Source organism: Anticarsia gemmatalis, chromosome Z (genome assembly GCF_050436995.1).
Source record: "Anticarsia gemmatalis isolate Benzon Research Colony breed Stoneville strain chromosome Z, ilAntGemm2 primary, whole genome shotgun sequence".
Classification (NCBI taxonomy): Eukaryota; Metazoa; Arthropoda; class Insecta; order Lepidoptera; family Erebidae; genus Anticarsia; species Anticarsia gemmatalis.
Genome location: NC_134776.1, coordinates 19,173,689 through 19,195,602, shown reverse-complemented (window position 1 = coordinate 19,195,602; position 21,914 = coordinate 19,173,689). Strand labels below are relative to the sequence as shown.

Sequence of the window (21,914 nt, the reverse complement as noted above, 5' to 3'; positions counted from 1 at the left end):
AATAAAGTTGCAAGTCAGCAGCGTACAAATGATACGTTTGAAGGTTTTGGGTAACCAGATTGATGATAATAGAAAACAATAAAGGAGAAAGAATGCCGCCTTGTGGGACGCCAGAATCCAGTCCACGCCAGCTCGATTCATTCACTGAAGTGAACCGATTGCTGGCGTCCTTGAAGATATGAGGAAAACCATTTTATTGCACTTGAAGATATATTAAGATGAGAAAGGATAGAGAGGAGGATATCATGATTGACGGTATTGAAGGCGTTTGAGGAGTCTAGCAGAGCCATCACAGTGACTTTAGTATGCTGCATCCCCGCCCTAATATCGCCAGTCACTTTAACCAGCCTGCGACCACGGCAAGTGCAACCTGCGCCGAAACGTTAGGCATTTTAAGGTAAAATGCGTGTTCGCGTTAATTCCCGTATTCTATTATACATTAAACATGCAACGCGAGAGTTTAAAAATTATGCCCATATTTTTATTGTCAAATGCTAGTAGGTGCTCCCAACATACAATATGATCAGAGACTATATCCTAGTTATATTCTTTTTCCTTAATTGACGTTTAGTCTATATCGCTGATTGTTGGCAGCTCCTCGCATGATCAATTATTGTATCAACCATATTCTAACTTTTGGCGATTGAAAAGAGTGGCCGTGAGTTTCTTGCTAGCTCTTCTCATTAGGCTCTACCCCTTGTAATGACTATCATAAGTGTCAATATTTGAAATAAATGAATAAATAATTTGACATTAATTTTAATAACTATAAATTAAAAATTTAAACAACCCCCATATTTATACAATTTTTTTTCATATTATTTATAGATTGGCTAGTTAGGTTAAACCATTCTTATATTCCCACTACCAACTTTCCTATCATACGAAATTATTTGAGATCCAATCTGAGTAAATATCCTTTCCTTCCCTCACTTTCACCCCCTACAACTTTTTAACGGCTCAACCGATTTTCATCAAACATGTCTGAGAACACTCACACATAAGTAACCTTTAATACAAAAAGAACTAAATTGCAATCACTGCATCCGTTCGCGAGCTATGATACCACAGACAGACACACACACAGACACATCAAACTTATAACACCCATCTTTTAGCGTCGGGGGTTAAAAATCAATGATGATCAGGTACCTGACGTCAGCAAGCCTCGAGGCGAGTTCAACGAGTATGTCTGGGAGTATAGGTCCTGGAGCGTTCCCTCCGAAGCCGGCCTCCTGCGACAACCTCTCGATGTCCTCCCGCACTCGCTGCAACTCATTGTCAAAGTCTGCATTCTCAACCACTGTGGGAGACTTGGAGATCTTTGAGAGGATCTGGAAATTGAGATAATATAACAGTTAGTAGGTACTAAACATTAGCTATCTATTTAAAACATTAAATTACAATACTGTGTCCTTGATGTATAAGTAAGTAAATCAGTAATATAGTACTCAGTTTTCTTCCTTGATAATTTTTCATAATCTAACACTATAGGAATTGAATATGAAAACAGTCTAGGCCCAGTAGTGCAGTGATTACCTATTTTGGTTTTTCATTGTCATTCTGGTAAACTATTATAACTATAGTTCATGTGTGTTCACAATGTACAGATGACGACAGAGACGGATAACTGCCATGCCGGTGACAGATCAGGTGTGCAACCAACGATTGCACATGATCTCCAAAACACTGAACTCTTTGTACTCAAATTCCTAACTCTACACCAGCGTTCAAAGGCTATAGCCGGGATTCGAACCCAAAACCTCTGTACTGCAGTACCATTCACTGCTGACAGCACCTAAAAAGTAGTTAAACATAAAAGAACAAAACACTGACATCATCAAGTTCAGTAAGCTCCCGGCGGTGGTTGTTCACAGCATCTTGGACAAGGTTGTAGCACGGAGGACAGTCCTCACAGCCCTGACCATCAGCGCGGCGCTTCTTGTTCTCCATACATCTGAAACACATAACATATTGATGTTAACACTTGAGTTATGTATTTTATTTATCTAGGGCTGACAATACTGGTAGAGTTTTCCTTGAGCAACACATCCTATCCCGTCCTGTCACCTTGCACATCTCAGCAGGTAATATGTAAACAACAAGATTTCCAAAACATCATGTTTTCTATGTAAGTGTTGTTTGTCAAGAACTTCAGATAACAATCCTTTAAATTTTCCTGATACTCAAAAAGAACTTATCCTGAAAAATGCTTGTGGTTCTTGCATTAAATTAAGCTTAATTCAGAAGAAATACAGCAGAAAAATTGTAAGCACTAAACAAAATGGACAATAAAATTACATACATTTAACTAGTAAGCAGATAAAGACCTGCACCAAATTGTCACGGCTTTGTACTTTCCCCTGCAAGGGATAATAATTTTTCAGACATTTCACAGTCTCAATCTCAACCTCACTAATTAATTACAAATCTAAAAATTTGGATAGATGTTTGTTAAACAATCACGACAAAGTATTGAAGGGATTTTGTTGAAATTTTGCACACAGATAGTTTATAACCTAGCTAGACACTTAGAGGATAATATTATTTTATATAAGTCGCGGGCAGAAGGTAGTGAATTTTACACTTAAATCTTTCCAGTTAATAACTCTACTCATTAGTAACAATCTGAAAATCTTGCTTACAAACTGTCGAGGGAAGAAAGTTAGTGTTTTTATTATGTAGAGAAAAGATTTTACCATTAAACAGACGACAATTCACAAAATTCGGCGATATTATACGATAACAATAGTAAACATCCCCTTCATCGTCCACCCCATAACGTTTTCTTATAAATTCAATCATATCAATTTAGTTATGCAGGTAATAACGTAATAAATACTTGAATGACCGTTAATGACGTTTCACGTTTGTGAAAAATCCCCAGCCGTAGATAATAAAATAAATAATATAATCGTTAAACTCAAGTTAAAGATAAGAAACGAATTAAATAACGTTAGATATGTTAAATTCGATCAATGATTAATGAATTAATTATTTATTATAATGATATCAACCACGATTTCAACTGATCCATACGCTAATTGATAGATTATAATTATATAGAAGAAACGTAATTGCTCTGTCAATGTCAGTGTCATCACACTGATCGTTGTGAAAATGGAATTTGAAAATATTTATTTTATTTACCCAAAAAAATGTGTTTTAGTCATATAAGTGGAGCAGTTTTTGATGTGATTCGCGGCGTTTCTATGTCTTATAAGTGTTAAAATATTTAAATCTAAGTAGAAAATACGTAATAGTGGTGAAAACTTGCGATCAGTGTACAAGTTTGTTTGTTTAAAACTAAAAACTTTTTCACCTTCCAGTAGGGTAGTATTTGACTCCTACACACTAATCATGAAGTTTATGCTAAACAGACTAGGCAAATTCATCCAAAGAGTAAAGGCTCGGGGAGGCGTTTCTCCCTACTTCATACGAATTTACTTCGCCTTAGGCAGGCTGGTTTATTCGATTTTAGTGCCTGATTTAAAAGCCTCGCAAGCTACGCGTATTTTATTTCAAATTTAAATTAAATGTTTTAATATGCACTAGATAACTTGAAATAAGTACTATAGCAAGTCACTGCGAGAAAGAAATGAATGTGAGAAAACCTGGACACTATAATTTGTAGTCCTCTTCTACATATCTTGTTTTTATTATTGCCATCTTTACAGCAGCTGGCTATTATACTCGGACAACCAATTATTGACACATATTATAATGAAAAGTATGTGTTACAAATGATTAAACTATGTACCTGTCACATCTTCTGCCTTCAACATTCTCCTGGCAAGAGCACTGTCCAGACATGTCACACTGGTAGTTAGTTGAACCCCACTCGTCACAGTCACAGTCCCGACAACCATCCGGTGAGAAACCATAATGGTATGCTCTGCAGCGATCGCAGTGTTGTCTGGAAATTACAAAAAATGATATTGATTACTGATTGATTATATATTATTTTCAAAAAGAACAGCTTTTTGAAAATAATATATAAAAAGTGAAAAAAGGAATGATTACGGGACAAAAGCATTGCAAATTCTCTGACTAAAACTGTACTTTTGATCAGACTAATTGCATTTGCCTGCTGCTTGTGTTTTTCCTGCTTTTAAGGTGGCCCCAATTATTAAGGGTAGTATTGCACATCTAGTTTCAGTTAATTGGCTATTTCATTACCAGAAAAAAATGATCTTATAAAACAAAAGCTGATTTTATATGCCATACAAGTTTGATGATAAGGATGCAATGAGTGGTGTCTAATCATTTGCATTCGTCTAACTACTAGACAACAATAATTGGTCAACTCAATAAGATAAAAAAGGATAGACCCTTAATTTTGAAGATTTTTATGTTCTTTTGATTTTGTTTGTTTCATTGCTTTATAAAAGTATTCCCACTTATCAATTATTCCTTGTGGCTAGCAACTTCTACTTCAATTTGCCTTTCATCAACTCAAAAAAAAACATAATTATTGCATTCCTATCAAAATAATATGACTTTTTACTTATTTACAGCAATAGTAAACAAAACTTTTGTTAATGATTTTATAGACTTACCCATCAATTCCTGGTTTACAATAGCATCGTCCGGTGAAGGGATCACAAGTACTGTTGAATGAACCCTCCAGGTTGCACTCACATGGCTCACATCCTGTCCCAGAGTTGATGTTGAAGTATCCATCCTGAAATATTACCAAGGCAGCTTATGACATAATGAAACAGTGAAAAAATTTTAATTTTCTTTACCTTTATGTGTTTGTCACCTAAATCTCCCTAAATAGCTGATATTGATAGTTTGTTAGTATAAATAAGTTTTATGCAATACGAAATCAATTGCAATAGACACAATTTGCATATTGCACCGGTTGCTATTATTCATTGCTGTATGCTGTATATTAGCATATGGGTACTGTTAAGTAAAGACTACTGTTAAGTACTGTATTTTATTGTTGCTGTTGTCGTTTCTTTATCCCTTGACAGCAATGGCTATACTCGACAATTCACAACCTGCTCATGACGCTATATTTTTGACGAAATTTGCCGACGAAAGTGTCGTGAGCACGTTCTGATTTGTCGAGTATAGCCGACCGTGGCGGTCAAAGGATTAAAATCTTTGTTCCTGTCTCTTGTAATTGTTACGGTACTGACCTCGCACTTGTCACAGTTCTTGCCGATGACGTGCGGGTGGCAGGTACAGTAGCCCGTGAGCGAGTCGCACTGCGGCGGCCCCTCGGCGCTTTCAACCGTGCCTGCCTCGTGGCACTGACATTGTTTGCAGTCGCCCTTCTTGCGTGGGTCCAAGGCGTCTCCGAAGTATCCTGGAAATAGAGTCCTTTATGAGACTATTGTTTCATTATGCATGACTAGATTTTTAAATGGATTATATAATAAAGTATCTCTACAAATCCAGTTTAAAGGGTACATCTTTTTAAATGATTTTCGTACAGTAAATCTAACTGTTTCTGAGTAAATACATTCTACAATGTAACCCTACCAACTCTTCTATCTCTCAATCTAAGGCCTGCTAAAATCTGATAAGCAGCTTCAAAGGTGAACCTGGAATCATAGATCATTTTAATCTGCTAACAGACATTCAGTATTATTTAATAATATACCCTTGAAGTAATTCAAGTCAAGACGGCCCTCCGTCTTCCTTGGCCGCGTGTTGTTTGACTGATTTATGATACAACCTGATACAAATCTTCTTATTTCAACTTACCGCTCAAGCACTTGTCACAATGTTCTCCAGCCGTGTTGTAGATACACTTGAGACACTCCCCGGTGGTACGGTTACAGTTGCCCACTGCATTGGGGTCCACGTTGCCGTTGCACTGACACAGCTCGCACTGCTTCGCCGGACCGAACTGGCCGGTCGGGTCGCCGAAGTAACCGTCCGCGCATACCTCGCATTTTGGACCTGAAATATACAGGTTATTTAATATTTAGTTCACCATTCTGGCCTACTTATGATTGGGAGCTTAGCATGCCCACAAGAATTAGAATACAATGGTTTAATAAGGTAACTAATGCAAAGTAAAACTGAGATATTTGACCAATATGTACATTCATCTCATTTCTTATCCTGCTCTATACAATTTGTCATAGTTAGTGAACGGGGGAAAGTAGGTATAGCTGGAAGTGTCTATATTTATATAAAAGATAACATTTCAGTATACCATTAAAATAAAGCTCACATATTCACAATAGTATTCTGGAGTCTTGTAACATGCCCCTTATATGGCAATGGGTTCGCCCCCTATTACATGGGATTGACATTATCGTGTCGACAAGATATCTATTTCCATTGATATCGTAAATTACATGCAAAAAATCAGTCTTACCAGCATATCCCTCGGGACAGTCAGTACAAACGATGCTCTTGTCCATCAGTTGTATACAGCCGCTGTCCTTAGGGCACGGGCACGGCTTGCAGTCATCCGCGGTGCCAGCGATGGCATTACCGTAGAAACCTTTAGCACACAGCTCGCAGTTGCTGCCTGTTGTGTTGTGCTTGCAGATACAGAAACCTGGAAATGTTTAAATAGAGTGTTATGAGTTTGACTAGATTTGGCATCTCGGTTTTATGTGGTCTTAAGCAGAATAGTTTGGATTGCACATAGTTTGTACAATTTTTTATTTTTAGTAAACCTAAAATGATAATTTTATGTAGGCTTATTTAGGAATGGGTATTATACCTAAATATAACTAGACTGAACATTAATATCCACCTAAGTTCTTTAAACTTAAGGATTTGAGATCAAATTGTGTTCCATTGATGGAAAAGGGTGTCCTGAATTCTTCTCCCAGGCCATTAAGTCCATCATACTGACTGAGTGCAGATTGCAGACTTTGTACTCCTTGAAGATTTTTTAAACAGCCCTTGTTTGACTTAGTGGCCTTTAATTTCTACTTGGTACTAACCTTACATTCGTCATACATTGACTTGTATTAATTGTTTAAATGGAAAACCTTACTATAGAGTTAAATAATAGGTATTAAACAACTCACCAGTAGCAGTATCACAAATATGAGCATGTCCGTTACAGTCACAAGGTATACAAGTCGAATACGGGCCACCATTAGCCGGCTCATGTTTAAACCCAGGAGCGCACTCTTCACAGTAATCCCCTACATAGGCCTTAGGACAGGAGCACTTCTCCACCCAGTTAGCAGCAGCAGACCCTTTCTCCCTGCCTATCTTAGCAGTATCAAGCTTGAAGTTCATCATGAAACCTTCACCGGGCTTGTTGTAAGTGCCCCTGATCTTGATAGCGGTAAGGTTCTGTAGTAGTGACATGAATTCAAAGTTGGATAATGTAGGGCTCCAGCCGTATCGAGGGTCTTCGTGCAGACGGAAGCTGTACTCTTGAGCCTGTAACAATAGGGATTGTGAAGGTTTCTTCTTTGGATTGTTTGTGAGAGCTTAGCAGTTGTATTACCAATCGATGTCGGTCGATGGTTCAAATGTTAATCCAATTGGATTAATGGCAATGGTCGACAGAGACAGTCGATAAGGGTGGTGACATGATTTACGCTGCGTATTTACAGATGTTTTAGACTATACACACTATTACACACAGAAAGTATCTTTTTGTGTGTGAACACTTTGAACGGCAAAGCTCAAACTTGACTATGAAAGCCATTTTAGCCATTATTTATCTATGCTAATATAATAAAGCTGAAGAGTTTGTTTGTTTGTTTGATTGTTTGTTTGTTTGTTTGTTTGAACGCGCTAATCTCAGGAACTACTGGTCTGACTTGAAAAAATCTTTCAGTGTTAGATAGCCCATTTATCGAGGAAGGCTATAGGCTATATAACATCGCGCTACGGTCATTAGGAGCGGAGTAGCAACGAAAAATGTTACAAAAACGGGGAAAATTTTGACCCATTCTCTTAGGTGACGCAAGCGAAGTTGCGCGGGTCAGCTAGTTATTTATAATGTGTGTAATGTATGTTCGTTTGATACATATAAGTATTTTTATTACATAAAGTTGTATTATATTATTTTTTATGTATTGATATCAGTTTCCGTTTAAAGTGTTAAACGGTCTCGTTGATTGCACAGAGCATTATCGTCAGACATACTTATTATTATTATTGCAGAGCATTCGATAAGCATTTGCGATCGCTTTAATTCCTTGTAATATAAAATAAAAAAAGGTATTTACAAATTCTTGCATTAATTAACTATTATTTTCTCATAAATGAACTAACTTTTGCACACAAATTACTCTGCATGCAAAAAATCTGGGGTAAAAAGGATTCTACTCTATTTATAAACAATTTGTACTCTAAATTACATACAAATCCACTCAATAGTTATTTCCTAATATAGAAACAAAAAAAAAACATCAAGTACAGAATTTCGCATTCATAATATCAGTACACAACATTTTAAGAACAATGTACTCAGTCGCTATAAAAAGTAAAGTATCTTTTATGTGGCAAATAAAGACTTATTATAATTAAAATCGCTTAGGCATTAAACAAGACACAATATTTACCTGGTTCGTAGGCTCAGGGTTATTTTGCGCGTAGATATTGATGGACACTGAGGCACGAGGACCTTCAAGAATGATGTCCTGTGCTGAAGGGTACCCGTGGTCTTCTCCCAGGCGTAGGGAGAACTTCAGGTCATGGTTGTATGAGGGCCTCTGGTCTCCCAGGAATTGAGGAGCAGCGATGAAGTAGAGAGTTTCTGCGCCTTTTGATGCTAGAGCTGCAAATGAATTAGTGAGTTACAGTCTGTCTGTTGGTAAAGGAATAAGTTTGTAATTTTAATTTTTATTTTATTAACTAGTACAACCAGCCTCAGAACAAATTCTGAGGCTGGTTGTAAATGTATCTATATGAGTAATATAAGTATGTATTTAGAAGTATATAAGTATGTTAACCATAGTACAAGCTCTGCTTAATATGGAATTAAATGACCATGTGTGAGTTATCCAATGATATTTATCATTATTATTTATAATTAGGTACTCTATTTATATAGCTTGTTTTTTTTTTGTAGTCGAGTGCTTGAATTATTGCATTAAAATGTTCTTTCGCTTTTTACAGTAAGCATATTGAAACAATGATAGTTACTTCGACCTTTTGAGTATAGTATCTGCTTAGGAAAAAATTCAACAGTTTTGAATTCTGTCAGCTTAAATTAAGGTCTTTTCCCACTTAAGTATACAAAATTTTGGCACAATTATTACAAGATTGATAATATTTACCGATGTTCTGTGCATTGGCATTGAACTGCAGTTTGGCAGGTTTCTCCTGTTCGTCCTCGGCGGTCCACTTCTCTGAGTCTCTGATGAAATGCGCGCTGATCTCGTGCGCTTGGTACTTGGGCGCCGGCGAGCACTTGGACGAGTGGCCGAAGCAGAAGCACGGCGTGCAACCGAACTCGTTGTTTATATCCAGGTTGAAGAAACCTGGCTTGCATCTGAGGGATGAAATTGGTTGCGAAAATTTAAATACAAGTTTGATTTAAATTCAGTCGTAAATGAACTGCTGAGTTTAAGTGGTGCCCTGTTACATCAGACTAACATTGCAGTCAAAAATATGTGTTTCAATCATCATGCCTATATTTTCGGCCTTCGGCTATTGCAGGCGTGAAATATACATTTTCAAATGTAGCAATTTATAAATCGCAGCCGTAGAAATAAATACTAGATTACTAGACAACTGCGCAAGAGTTAGTAGTGATTAAGTGTGTGCGCAAATGCACACCTATAATCTCAATTCCTCGATATGCCTCTATAATACAACATGCCAGGTGAGGAGTTTTCTATAAACTGAGAAATCTTCTAACTAGACTGCACTGTACGGCAGTCGCATAGGTATATTACTCATGATTGACAGGGGCAGTTATTATTGCCACAGCTTTAAAATATAGCAGATTGTTATCAACTTACTCTCTGCACCACCGTCCCTCAACATTCTGCTTACAGAAGCAAGTGCCCGTCTGCGGGTCGCACTGCGGGGTGTTGTTGTAGGAGCCGGACTCGTTGCAGCCGCACGGCTTGCACCCCTGCGCCGTGAACTCGTAGTGGTTGGCAGCGCAGACGTCGCACTTGTCACCCGTCACTCCCGGCTTACATTGACACTTGCCTTCCGCGTTACATTGCAAGCTGCGGGATCCTGGGTGGAAGAAAAAACACGTGAAATGTGGTTCGCATTTTTGTCATTTAAAATTTTACAGTAGAAATGACACTTCAGATAAATATTACAAACTACTTTTTAAACATATTGTAGTGTACATTTGATGTTTAGAACTTATGTACTACAAACTTTATTAAACGTTTTAATATTGCTAACTTTAAATAAATTGAAATAATCTGTTTAAGTCCTTAGTTATATGTTGGCTGCTGTTGCTATGGCTAGCGAGACATACCAAGCGGTTTTCTGACTTGAAGTTCCGTGACTATAGCAAAACTATAGGTACTGCGGCATCTTTACGATAAAAGATAACCTACAGCGGATTCCGCTTTGGTGTGAACAGTAGTAATACCAAGCAACTATGGGGTTTACGCTACCGTAAGCTGTGGCAAACCACGCTTGTTTCTCCACAGACCTAAATCGTCCTAACGCAGAACAAATATTTGTAATATTTCACAATTAAAATATCATAGTGTATGTACTCACCAGTAGGATTACAATTGCACGGTAGGCAGATATCCCCCCCTCCTTGGAAGAAGTTCTCCTTGCATCGTTCGCAGTTGGCCCCGTCTCTGTTCTCGGCGCAGTCGATACAGTGCCCCCCGTGGCCGGTGCGCTCGTACAGGTCCTTGTCGAAGTAGCACTTGTTCGAGAACCCGTTGCAGTTGCACGCTGGAACGTACGTTATTGTCACGCTAGCGGATACGTGATACGACTTGTTTGCCGATATCACGTTGATGAATTAACATATAGAATATTTAGAATATATTTCATGAGTACCTATTTAAATTGTATAGCATCTTAATTTCTCTGTTTCAGAAATGCTGATTGCTTGTGAGTGGAGAGTTAAGAAACAGACGTCGTCATCTATATAAAGTTATGTTTAGTAGCAGTAGATGCGATAGCGGTCAACTAATATGTTTACTAGTTTGTTTGCTCTGCCCTGCGGCTGACTTTTAATTTAATCATTTGTTGCCAACACACCAGGTTAAAGTAGTAAATGGTCAGTGTACCTTTGTATTGTGCATACACTAAGCTCTAAGTAGAGTAGGTATACCTATTAAATGACACTGGTCTATATTAAATATGATCCGGATTATATCTATTGTTATTACCCTCGTTGCCCCAATGTAAGATTCGCTGAGCAGCAGAATTGGTCTTTGTAAAATAAAAACTGCATTCAGTAAGTACTATTTAAAAACGTCTGTTGTCTCATTTGAACAATAATTCTTGTGCAGCGGGGATTTTTACTGTGCAAAAAGCGGATTTAAATTCTTTTCACACCCTTAGATATGTTTTTGACACGAAATAATTGTTCCGGGTGGAAATCGAACGCACGATCTTCAGCGCCATCATGAGTTCAGACAAAAATTCTAATGATTCAAATTGTAATTACTTAAAATACTGAGAACCCCATCACCGTATGATTTCGCATAGCCTGAGCTAAAAAACAATTCGCTTGGCTTCGTAACAATACAAATAAAGAAGTAATTCTAAATGTATTTAGCCCTTACAAGTACGGGACTAGGTAGTGTAGTCACTTCTATTCATCAAAACTGTAGTTTTAAATGTAATTTAATAAAAAGTAATTCCTCGTAATTGTGTCTTAAATAGTGTTTTATATCAAAATACAACATGATATCTAAATGTGTAAAACAAAATTGCTAATTAGAGAGGGAACTACCTAAACTGCTCCTAGCCCATTGATATTTTAAGCCATCATAGTACAGAGGCTTATCGCACATTGGTGAAGTGGTGCGACCGCGACTTGGTCAGACATTGGTCATCACTGGAGACACAAGCCTTGCGATGCCGCCAGACAAAATGTTTAGAAAAGTCATCAGGCTTCGCTTGAAGTGTCGCTGTCATATTATAATGTCGTAGAACATTTGTCCTCTAGTTTAACCCTGACTTTTAACACTATCGTTGATTCAAATAAAGCAGGAACACTTTAAAACAAAGTCGCAATATAATAATGTTCTTACCCTTGCACTCGTGCACGTTGTTCGGCGATGCTCGTCCCCATGGCGCGTCGTTGTAGAAGTCCAGGCAACGCTCGCACTCGCGACCCGCTGTGTTGTGCTCACATCTGTAAATATAACAGTTTCATATTTATAATTTAACGTTTATCATACCTGAAGGTGTAAGCAGTGGTGTGTGAAATACACCAGCGTTTTGCCATTTCGCCGATCCATACCTCGTGACTACTGCCTATAGTCTAAGCGAAAGTGTACGTATATTATCAAGATGAGAAGTATAACGTAGTTAGTGTTAGGGTAAATTCCAATAGCATAGTAATTTTAGGGTAATATGCGACCAATGTTTCTTAGAGCCCTGCCTCATTAGGACGCCATGGCGGCGTCGCTGGCTACGTATCCAGGCAGTTTGTATTGAAATGTCACGTTGCTACACCGTCGCCACGTGAGTTAGGTGACATACATTTCAATATTAACTGCTTGGATACGAAGCCAGCGACGTCGCCATGGCGTCCTAGTGAGGTAGGGCTCTTAACATTAAATCATCACGTAGTTTGAGATAAATATTACGTTATCCATCGTCTTTGTAGATTTGAAGAAGTATTAGTTTCAGCTGTGAACTTCTGTATGGTTTGGTTCGGTTTTACGTTTTTTTACTAGCTATAAATGATATAGGTTCTGAGGAAGAGAGAGTTGATTTAGCTAACATTAAAAATGTCATATTATTAATCTAGCTTGACTTCCATCCCATCCATCTCATATGTTTCTTTATCTAGATTTAATAACACAAAGTATTATATACCTGCAGGCCCTCGTCTTATTTCCTCCTGGTAACTCCTGGGCCTCACATACAGACGCGTGTCCGTTACACTTGCAGCGGGCACCGACGGCCACGTCCGCTATGGCGTACCAGTACGACTGCAGCACCTGCGTGTCCTCGAAGATCTCGTCTCCGAACGTGTTCAGACGGTCTAAGGTGATGCGTATGTCTGTTGCTGTTACCCATTCCTAGAAATATAACAATCATTGTTATGTAAATTGTGGTAGAGTATTTGTAGCCCTAGGTTAAATATAACATTTTGGCAAAGTTTTCTCTGGTAATACCGCGGAGTCGCAAGTTATTTGAGAGTCATCGTAGTCGTCAACTTGTGTCGGTGTAATCTGTGCCGAAACTTCAAGTTAAAACGCATACACATAGCCATCCGTTTTACAAATCTGACGAATCGCTTTGTAAAAAAAATTGATAGTGATCATCCGTATGTAATATTTATGCAACTTAAGAGTTTAAAAACATGATAGTAGAACAATATTATCGAGTCTGATACATAAACGCTTTCATACTTAAAAACTCTATGATTTATAGTTCTGTAATTATATGTCATAATCTTTTATTTATCATAAAATGCTGTGCAAATTGTTATAAGCGTCTTGAAACTAGTAGAAAGACAATTTTTAAAATAACAAATTATTAATATTCTCTTATTTCTGATAACAACTTTAAACTCTTATCTAGGAGTCAGGTCAGTTGTGAATGAATACGTTTTTAGGTCTCTCATGAATAAATATTTTATTTTTAAAATGTTATTGACCTCTAGGAGTTTTATCTGAGTTCGTAAATCCTGTATCGATTCAATGGTAAGCTTTATTTGCCATAAATAGAAGTAAGTATACCAGATACATATGCCACATTTTTTTTTTATCTTGACGTCATTACCCGCAGAATACCTAAATAACTTACTTATAATTTGCTATTAAATAATAACTTTATTGTTTAACAGTATAAACAAAAATAATTTTAACAATTTCTTAAGTAAATACAAGATCGTGTGCTTTAATTTCTTAAAGACATGCACAAAATTACAGACTAATAAATAACGAAATTAATTGTATAAATTCGACTAACTAATAATTCAAGACCTAGTCAATTTATAGTCTCTTCCTCATTTTGGGCGGAAACCAATAATGGTTAAAAAATAAATAATAATGCATAGTATATAAGTACCTGTAATTCAGGACTGTTATCAAACGTGAAGGCGGAGGGCCGTCCCTCCAGCGTGGAGAACAGCACGTTGCCTCCCGACAGAGGCGAGATGTCGGAGTACTCGCTGGTGCAGAGCGCCCTGGTCTCAGCTCCGAGGTCCGCTGCCCTTTGTTCTTGCACGCCGTATGTGTCTCGGCAAGATGCACTGGAATAATGAACAAGAGTGATCGCTATTTAATAATGTCCTCCTGATGTTGGGCTACGGCGGCCAGTTTCATTGAAACCAGCCAACGGTGCAGGACTTTGTTTATAGTAACCAAGTGTGTGCACAATACACAGGTACACTCTATTCCATTACTCCTATAGCCCATATACACAATCAGTGCAATTCCTGAGAAATGTTGAACAGAAACTCAAAAAATACTTTCTGGCCCCTGCCGGTTTTCGAACCCAACACCTCTTGCGCGGCAATCGCATACACTACCGATCGCGCCGCAGATTATACCTATGTTATGTCTGCAAAAACACCCGCGTTATACATTATTTATTAACATAATCTTTATTATTCAATATTCATAAATCATGAGCTTTTTGTGTACATAAGTTTAAACGCTATTGAATAGATAAACTACCGTTAAATGTACTCAGAAACCGGGCATAAACCATTTAAGCATAACTTTCTCAATCATTGCTTCTACATCTTCTTTCAAACAAATACGATCCCTTGTCGTGCTATTCTAATCTAGGTAACGAGTAATTCTAAAGAATATAAATTAATATACTTGGTACCATAAACTTTAACTCATTAGTTATAAATCCGTTGTTAAAATGCCCGGTATATGGTAATAGGCTCCCCCTCTTAAATGGGATTGACATTGAAATTACGAACCGGTAGTGTCTTTCATATACCTACCTCTGCCTAAGGATATAACAAAGGTAATGTTAAAATTAAAAATAAACCTGTAACGCAAATATTTTGTATTTTTTGTTTAGAACAGGTTAAGGAAAATAAACATATCGTTTTCCAAACAATGTATAACTTTCGTTAGTCAAGTATACGAATTGGTTTGTATTGTTTATATTATTTGGTTCATTAGAAATATAATAAATATACTAAACATTATGTGTGACAAAGTGTTGGATCTCAATTTGTCACTTTGTTAATTTTTCTATAAACAAATATTCATTTTCATAATTTCTAATGCTTATGTACAAAGAAGCGCCCCGTCTAAAGAAACTACAGGAGCCTACTCACTATTAATTTAAACCCCCCAAACATTTTAAAATAAATAAAACAGGGCTTGTTAACGTTACCAAATTCACATTATAAGTATCGTTAAATAACGATATTTTCATATAGTTAATATTTTACCGGTAAATAGAATAACGATAATTGAGTATCGGATGCAATAAAATAAAGGTAACAAGTAACGTTAAAATTAACGATATTTTTTTCGTTACTTATGCGTTGTTGCCAACGCGTGCAGCGGGCTAGCGAATCACGCTGACGCCTGGGCACCGGCGCGGCGCGGGGGCCGGGGGGTGAGGTACGAACGCAAGCGCATTCGACGCGGTGAATCTGACGGTGTGGCGAGTTGGCGTGTCTCGTTTTAATATTTTGTAAATTTTATAGGTAAATAAGTGTCTTTTAAAATATGGGCCGCAAGAAAAGAAATACGGTGTACCGTTTCTTTGAATTAAATGTAAATAATTTGAGTTCCAAATGTTTAATAAACGATTGTGGAAAAATACTGAAGGTAAGTACCTATACCTATCTAAGTAGTAATTATGGAACAATTTTTTATCATATTCCATTCAAAATACGAAAATGTAAAAGGTAAACGATCCGCAAACAGGATTTTTGTTTGTAACTTTCCTGGGCATGATTCCATATCTTTATAATATGAGATCAAATCCCCATAAGGCACACACTAGTCAGTGGCGTGCTATTTGATAGGCCTATGTCCAGGAGATACAGGCTGATGATGATGATAATAATATGCCGCCCTCGCCTAAATCCATCTTTATGACTTCATGTGTAATTCTTAGTTTACCTTTTATATTTTCGTATTGTGAACGAAGTACCTATGTACATATTATTATAGGAATTGGTAGTTCATTTTATTAATTAAATGAAACATCCAGTACGTGTTCAGTTGATTCATATTTATTACTTATATTTTTAGACCCGACCTCAATTTGATTTCTGGCAAAATTACGTAAGTACCGGTGGTAGGTAAAAGATTTCCATTGGGGTAAGTCATATTAGTGTGATATTAGGTTTATAAAAATGCTTTCACGCTAATATTATGATGTGTCATTATTTATATTATGATGTGTCATTATGCTTAGCACTCATTTTAATGGAGAATGTTACTAGGTATGCCAAACCGCTTTAAATTTTGACACAGTATAGGTATTTTATAAGCATTTAAAGTTTCGAAAAAAATCGAGTCTCGCTAACAGCCGCGTGAGCGGCTGTGTCGTCATATTACATTACCGCGCCGCGCGGGCCGCGTCCCGCTTAGTAGGTATTAAGTCGCCAATCGTTGTTGTAGGTGTAATAGCTTGCGTAGTATTTTGTTGTGTTTTCGTCCGCATGTATAAAATATTTTATAATAATAGTAAATACCTACTATTAGATTAATAAAATGGATAACGGATTTGAAAAAGGGCAATTGGATAATCTACCTAAATTAAATGGAATAATGGTTACGATCACTGCATATTACCTATAATGAAACAATTTTTAACCGAAATAATCGCGTACTTATTGATTTTACATTCTTCCTGCCACTGTAAAATCAATAAACTCGCGATCAATCCGGTTAGAAATTGTTTCATTATAATATAAAGTTATTTATTATTATTACTTATGTACTTACCTACATTTACAATATGATTTCCTAGAATTTGAATTGGACATTTTTAAAAGTATTTAGGAATAATTTAACGCACCGAGCGCGCGACCACAAGCGGACTATGTGAGCCAGGCTGAGCGGGTGTTAAGTGACGTCACACCGTCACGGAGAGCTAGCGTCGTGCGGTTACAACTTGTTTTACTTATAAATCGAAAACTAATTGACGTATCGAAGTAATTCTTTCACCAGTATTTTTTATTTTGAGAATATGGAGTGCTAAAAATCAGAATTAGGTAACATTCTCCATTGTGAATTAAGGAGAGGGATTTTTCACCTGTGATATTTCGTGCTATCCACCACTGCTTGGCTTAACTTGTCCTATCTGTCAGCAGCAGCACCCCTTCTAACAATAGATACTAAACAATCAAAAATATATATAATAAACTAAATATAATAAACTACCGACGTGAACCCAACCCTTACTATACTAGGATTGCTAGTATTGTGAGAAATACATAATGCTAATAATATTTTAAAGAAATAAAATTAATTGAGTCATGCATGCATTTGTTCCATTCTCAACTCTAGAGCTATTTTCACTTGCACGACGGATGGGCATGTATAATACACATGGGCATGTATGATACGCATGGGCATGTATGATGGGCATGTATGTTTATTTCAGACGCAGCATGGTGCTAATTTAATGAAACATCTTAAGCATATGCACCCAGAAGAATTTAAGATCATTACAGAAATAAACCACTCTACACCGACACAGAAACCAGTGACTGAATCTGTCCTGAAGCAGTGCACGGACTTGATAGCCATTCATGGCCGTCCGTTTTCTTTGATTGATGATGAGGCGTTTCAAAATTTGTTGAAAATGATTCCTAATAATACCGAAATAATAAACGCTCAAAAAATACGCATGAACATCCAATCAATGGCAGAAAAACTTAGATATGAGATGGGGACGAAATTACAGGGAAAAATGTTATGCCTTAAAGTTGATATTGCCTCTATAGGTACAAGATGTTTTTTTGGTATTAATTGTCAGTACTCTGAAAATGGACACATTATTTTAAAAAATTTGGCAGTAACAGAAATTTTTGAACGACACACGTCAGATCATCTCAAAGACTTGTTGTTTTTCAACCTTCAAAGATTCCGCATTGATATTAAACAAATATATAGCATCACTACCGACAATGGGGCCAATATGATAAAAATGACGAAATTGATTAATGACTCTAACACGGCTGACACAGCTGATATTGCAGAAGCAGGTCAGGTTTATAATGTTAATTTATTTACATTTATACATTTAATAAACATATATAAACATAATAATATATAATACATATATAAATATTATTAATTACATACACATAAACAAACTAATAACAAAAAAAATGATTTTTTTTTGTACTTACGTAATATTCTTTATGCACGCTAGACTAAACTATTTTATATTTGTTAAATTTTCTTACATAAGTGAATTATTGTATTCTTGTGTGTGAGAAACGACCTCAGCACTTCGCTTCAACTATTTAAATTAACACTAATTGAACATGCAGTTTCTGCAATTAACATACTCACACGTTATGTGTTCATTGATTTAATTTCATTACAGGCACAAGCTCATCTCAAATCTTTAATGTGTACCATGAAGATTCAGAATCTAGTTTGGATACTGATCAGGATACAGAAATGGAAGGCAACACAACAAACGAAACAATAACAACATTGTTTCTAGAACATCTTGGAACAGAATTCCAAAATACTGAAGATGGGCCACATGTTCAAGAGGAATATACTATCGGGCTTGTGCGCTGTGCTGCCCATACTCTCCAATTGGCATTACAAGATGCATCAAATAATTTCAATGTTCGAAATCTGATTTCAGAATGTAGAGAGGTGGTTCGACGTCTCAGAACTCCCCAATTTGTAAGAATATTACGACAACAAAACAAACCCATTCCAAAACTAGATTGCGCTACTAGGTGGCATTCTGCAATTGATATGGCCCAATCGTTGATTACTTTAAAAGAAATATGTTTAACAAATGAACGATTATATTTGCCATCAGCCACTTGGGTGTCTATAGAAGATTTTGTGACATCCATGACTCCCGCAAAAATTTTAACAAAAAAACTTCAAGAAGAGCAGTTAACTGTAGGTGATTTTTATTTAGAGTGGATGTTATGTCAATATAGGCTTGCAAAAATTAACTCTGAAATTGCTACAAATATCATTTCTAAAATGAAAGATAGAGAAAATGCATTATTTGGAAGTAACACTTTTATAAACGCAATATTTTTAGATCCCCGTGTAAACTCAATTTTGTCGCCAGATCAAAGAAGCCAAGCTAAAGCGAATTTAATTAAATTATATTTTCGGCATTTAAAACTCCAAAATATTGAATTAGAAAACAACCCAGTGGATACAAATAATGACGTAAATGAACACTCAGAAGCTAGAGCTGAATTAGATGACTTCCTTAATTCAAGCTACGTTAGTAGATTTAGCGACTTAACCTGTTTGTTAAGGCGTAACGATCCACATGGTGATTTATTGAATAATTTACAACAAAGTTTTCAGATATTCCTTGAAGAACCATTATTAAAATCATCGGAAAATGTGTTAACGTATTGGGCCAAGTCAAAACTAAAATTTCCATTACTTTTTAAACTATCAACAATAGTACTTGCTACACCTATGACGCAAGTTAGTGTAGAAAGATTATTCTCCTCTTTACGATTTATTATGTCAAATTATAGATTCTCAATGAAAGACCAAATCATTGATGATATTTTGTTCTTGCGCAGTAATAACATTTTTGATAAATAAAAAAAAGTTTATTCTGAATGTTTTTTTATTATTTTTAAAACATCTTCCCAGAAGCACTCTAAGTTTTCTTCTGGCACTTTATTGATTAGGTACCTAAAAGCCACTGCTTTCATGTTGTACGGACAGTCGCACATAGGTAGTCCTGTCTTCTGTCCGCCTAAAGTCACCATTTTCGTTTTTCCTTTTTCATCTGTAACGAATTGAAAAACATTAATAGTAAGTATTAATACACCAAGTAAATGGGTACTATTTAAATGTTTGTATTTTTACCGCGTGGAACGTTTACGAGTAAAGCAGAATACAATGAGTGTCGTTTCGCATCGTGTCGAGTGCGCACGATGCAAGAAGTATATGCCAGAACTCTGTCAGATAAACACCATTTGACAGGGTTCTAGCATACACTTTGAATCGTCCACACACTACAAGATACGAAACGATACGAAAGGGTGGCTAGCCTAATATTGAATTTTACTTTGCCTATCCCGAGATGTAGTAGGCGTGAACATAGATAGGTAGATGAAACTAAAGGGTCTAACTACGGCTTCTGTACTGTTCGAATCATGATATTCTTGTTGTGCGCAAGGTGTTCAAAATATCTTACTAATCATTGTTTCATATTTAGTCTAAGATACATTATGTAAAGATAATTTTGAAAGCTTTGTTTGGAAAGATGTATTTGCACGCCTTGACTGATTATACAAAATGAAACAATGATTTTAATAAGATATTTTGAACACTTTGAATGCTTACAACAATATGATGATTCAAACCGCGTATATTAAATTGCTTTTATGTTGTTGACTAAGCTATTACAATTTGATGCTGACTGTACTAGCCTAAATTTTGCTAAAATTATTTTTCGTACGTAGGTACTTACTTGTTTCACTTTCATTGCGTTCTATTTTTTTTCTTTTTGGAACCAAAATGGATTGTGACTCATTATCATCATCCGACTGTAAAGTAAGAAAGTAAATAAATTACTACTTGTATCATACAAGTTGTATGTATGTATTTAAAAATTAACTTTAACTGTTGGTCTTTACCTAATTCTCATAGGAATAGGCTATAACACTTAGCATATCTATGCCTACGAGATTAGAGCGGGAAAGCTCTGCTACGCGCTACGAACTACGGCCTTGCGCTCCGCTTAGCTCGACTTGGCGGAGGCACTACCGTGCTCCCAGATATTAGTGTTAAATTAACGTAATAGTTTACCATTGCCAAATAATTCACAATTAATAAATAATTACCAATATTTAAAATGTAATCTTTAACTAGAATCATTAATCTAATCGAAATAGTACGAAAACGCCTATCCTTTAAAAATTACGCTCCGATAAAAACGCAACGTGAGGTAATAATAATGAAATAAGCCCGCGACAGACACATGATCTTACTTACGCATGTTTCTGTCGCGGCGCGAGCCACGTGCAAGAGCGAGATAGCGACAATATAAATTATAAGCTAAGCATCCTGCATAAGTATGAGTCGAACATTCTTCTACAGTTTGGTTATGTTTGTTTACTGTTTACATCTTTTGCGCGCTTTATAACAAATTAGAATATTTGTGTTTATCAGAACATTACCTATTCCTTAATAAATGTGTTTGTGCATAATAGTGAATGTATCAGTATAGAATCAGATTTATAGGTTAAACTCATTTCTATAAGAGTGTTCGTTTTTCCGTAATTTTTTTGGTATTTTATTGTTGATAAATACATTCTAAATGTTTAAACTCTCGCGTTGCATCAGTTGCATAAACAGTAATAAACACATTAACACGAACACGCATTTTACCTTAAAATGCCTAACGCACTCGCCGGTCGCTGACTGACTCAACACGCCAACCTGCAACCTGCGCCGAAACTTTAGGCATTTTAAGGTAAAATGCGTGTTCGTGTTAATTCCCGTATTCTGTTATACATAAAACATTCTAAATTTCTCGTATAATATGTTATTAAACAACCAGTGCGAGACAATCATATACAACAACTTATATACACACCCACAATGGTCTCAAAAATATAATATTATATAATAAAAGAAAAAAAATATATACTAAACACACTTACCATATTTTTTGATTTC

General features: G+C 36.3%; 2 protein-coding genes across 2 annotated transcripts in view; one reads left to right on the top strand and one right to left on the bottom strand.

The window, feature by feature from the left end:
* The window catches only part of LanB2 (laminin subunit gamma-1), a 40,527-nt gene that overhangs the window by 8,201 nt on the left and 10,412 nt on the right, over positions 1 to 21,914 (bottom strand). The window contains exons 5-19 of the mRNA XM_076135081.1: positions 14,134 to 14,317; positions 12,934 to 13,139; positions 12,141 to 12,244; positions 10,642 to 10,827; positions 9,912 to 10,137; positions 9,225 to 9,439; positions 8,508 to 8,722; positions 7,011 to 7,374; positions 6,344 to 6,529; positions 5,722 to 5,919; positions 5,151 to 5,320; positions 4,560 to 4,684; positions 3,761 to 3,916; positions 1,837 to 1,957; positions 1,153 to 1,334 (exon numbers count right to left, since the gene is read on the bottom strand). Of these exons, the coding sequence (XP_075991196.1) occupies positions 1,153 to 1,334; positions 1,837 to 1,957; positions 3,761 to 3,916; positions 4,560 to 4,684; positions 5,151 to 5,320; positions 5,722 to 5,919; positions 6,344 to 6,529; positions 7,011 to 7,374; positions 8,508 to 8,722; positions 9,225 to 9,439; positions 9,912 to 10,137; positions 10,642 to 10,827; positions 12,141 to 12,244; positions 12,934 to 13,139; positions 14,134 to 14,317 (2,838 nt within the window). The remainder of the gene's footprint in view (positions 1 to 1,152; positions 1,335 to 1,836; positions 1,958 to 3,760; positions 3,917 to 4,559; positions 4,685 to 5,150; positions 5,321 to 5,721; positions 5,920 to 6,343; positions 6,530 to 7,010; positions 7,375 to 8,507; positions 8,723 to 9,224; positions 9,440 to 9,911; positions 10,138 to 10,641; positions 10,828 to 12,140; positions 12,245 to 12,933; positions 13,140 to 14,133; positions 14,318 to 21,914) is intronic.
* On the top strand, positions 15,507 to 19,880 carry LOC142986533 (uncharacterized). The gene is made up of 4 exons (XM_076135052.1): positions 15,507 to 15,869; positions 16,299 to 16,331; positions 17,659 to 18,262; positions 18,610 to 19,880. The coding sequence occupies exons 1-4, from the start codon at positions 15,768 to 15,770 to the stop codon at positions 19,824 to 19,826; spliced, it is 1,956 nt and encodes a 651-aa protein (XP_075991167.1). The 5' UTR covers positions 15,507 to 15,767; the 3' UTR covers positions 19,827 to 19,880.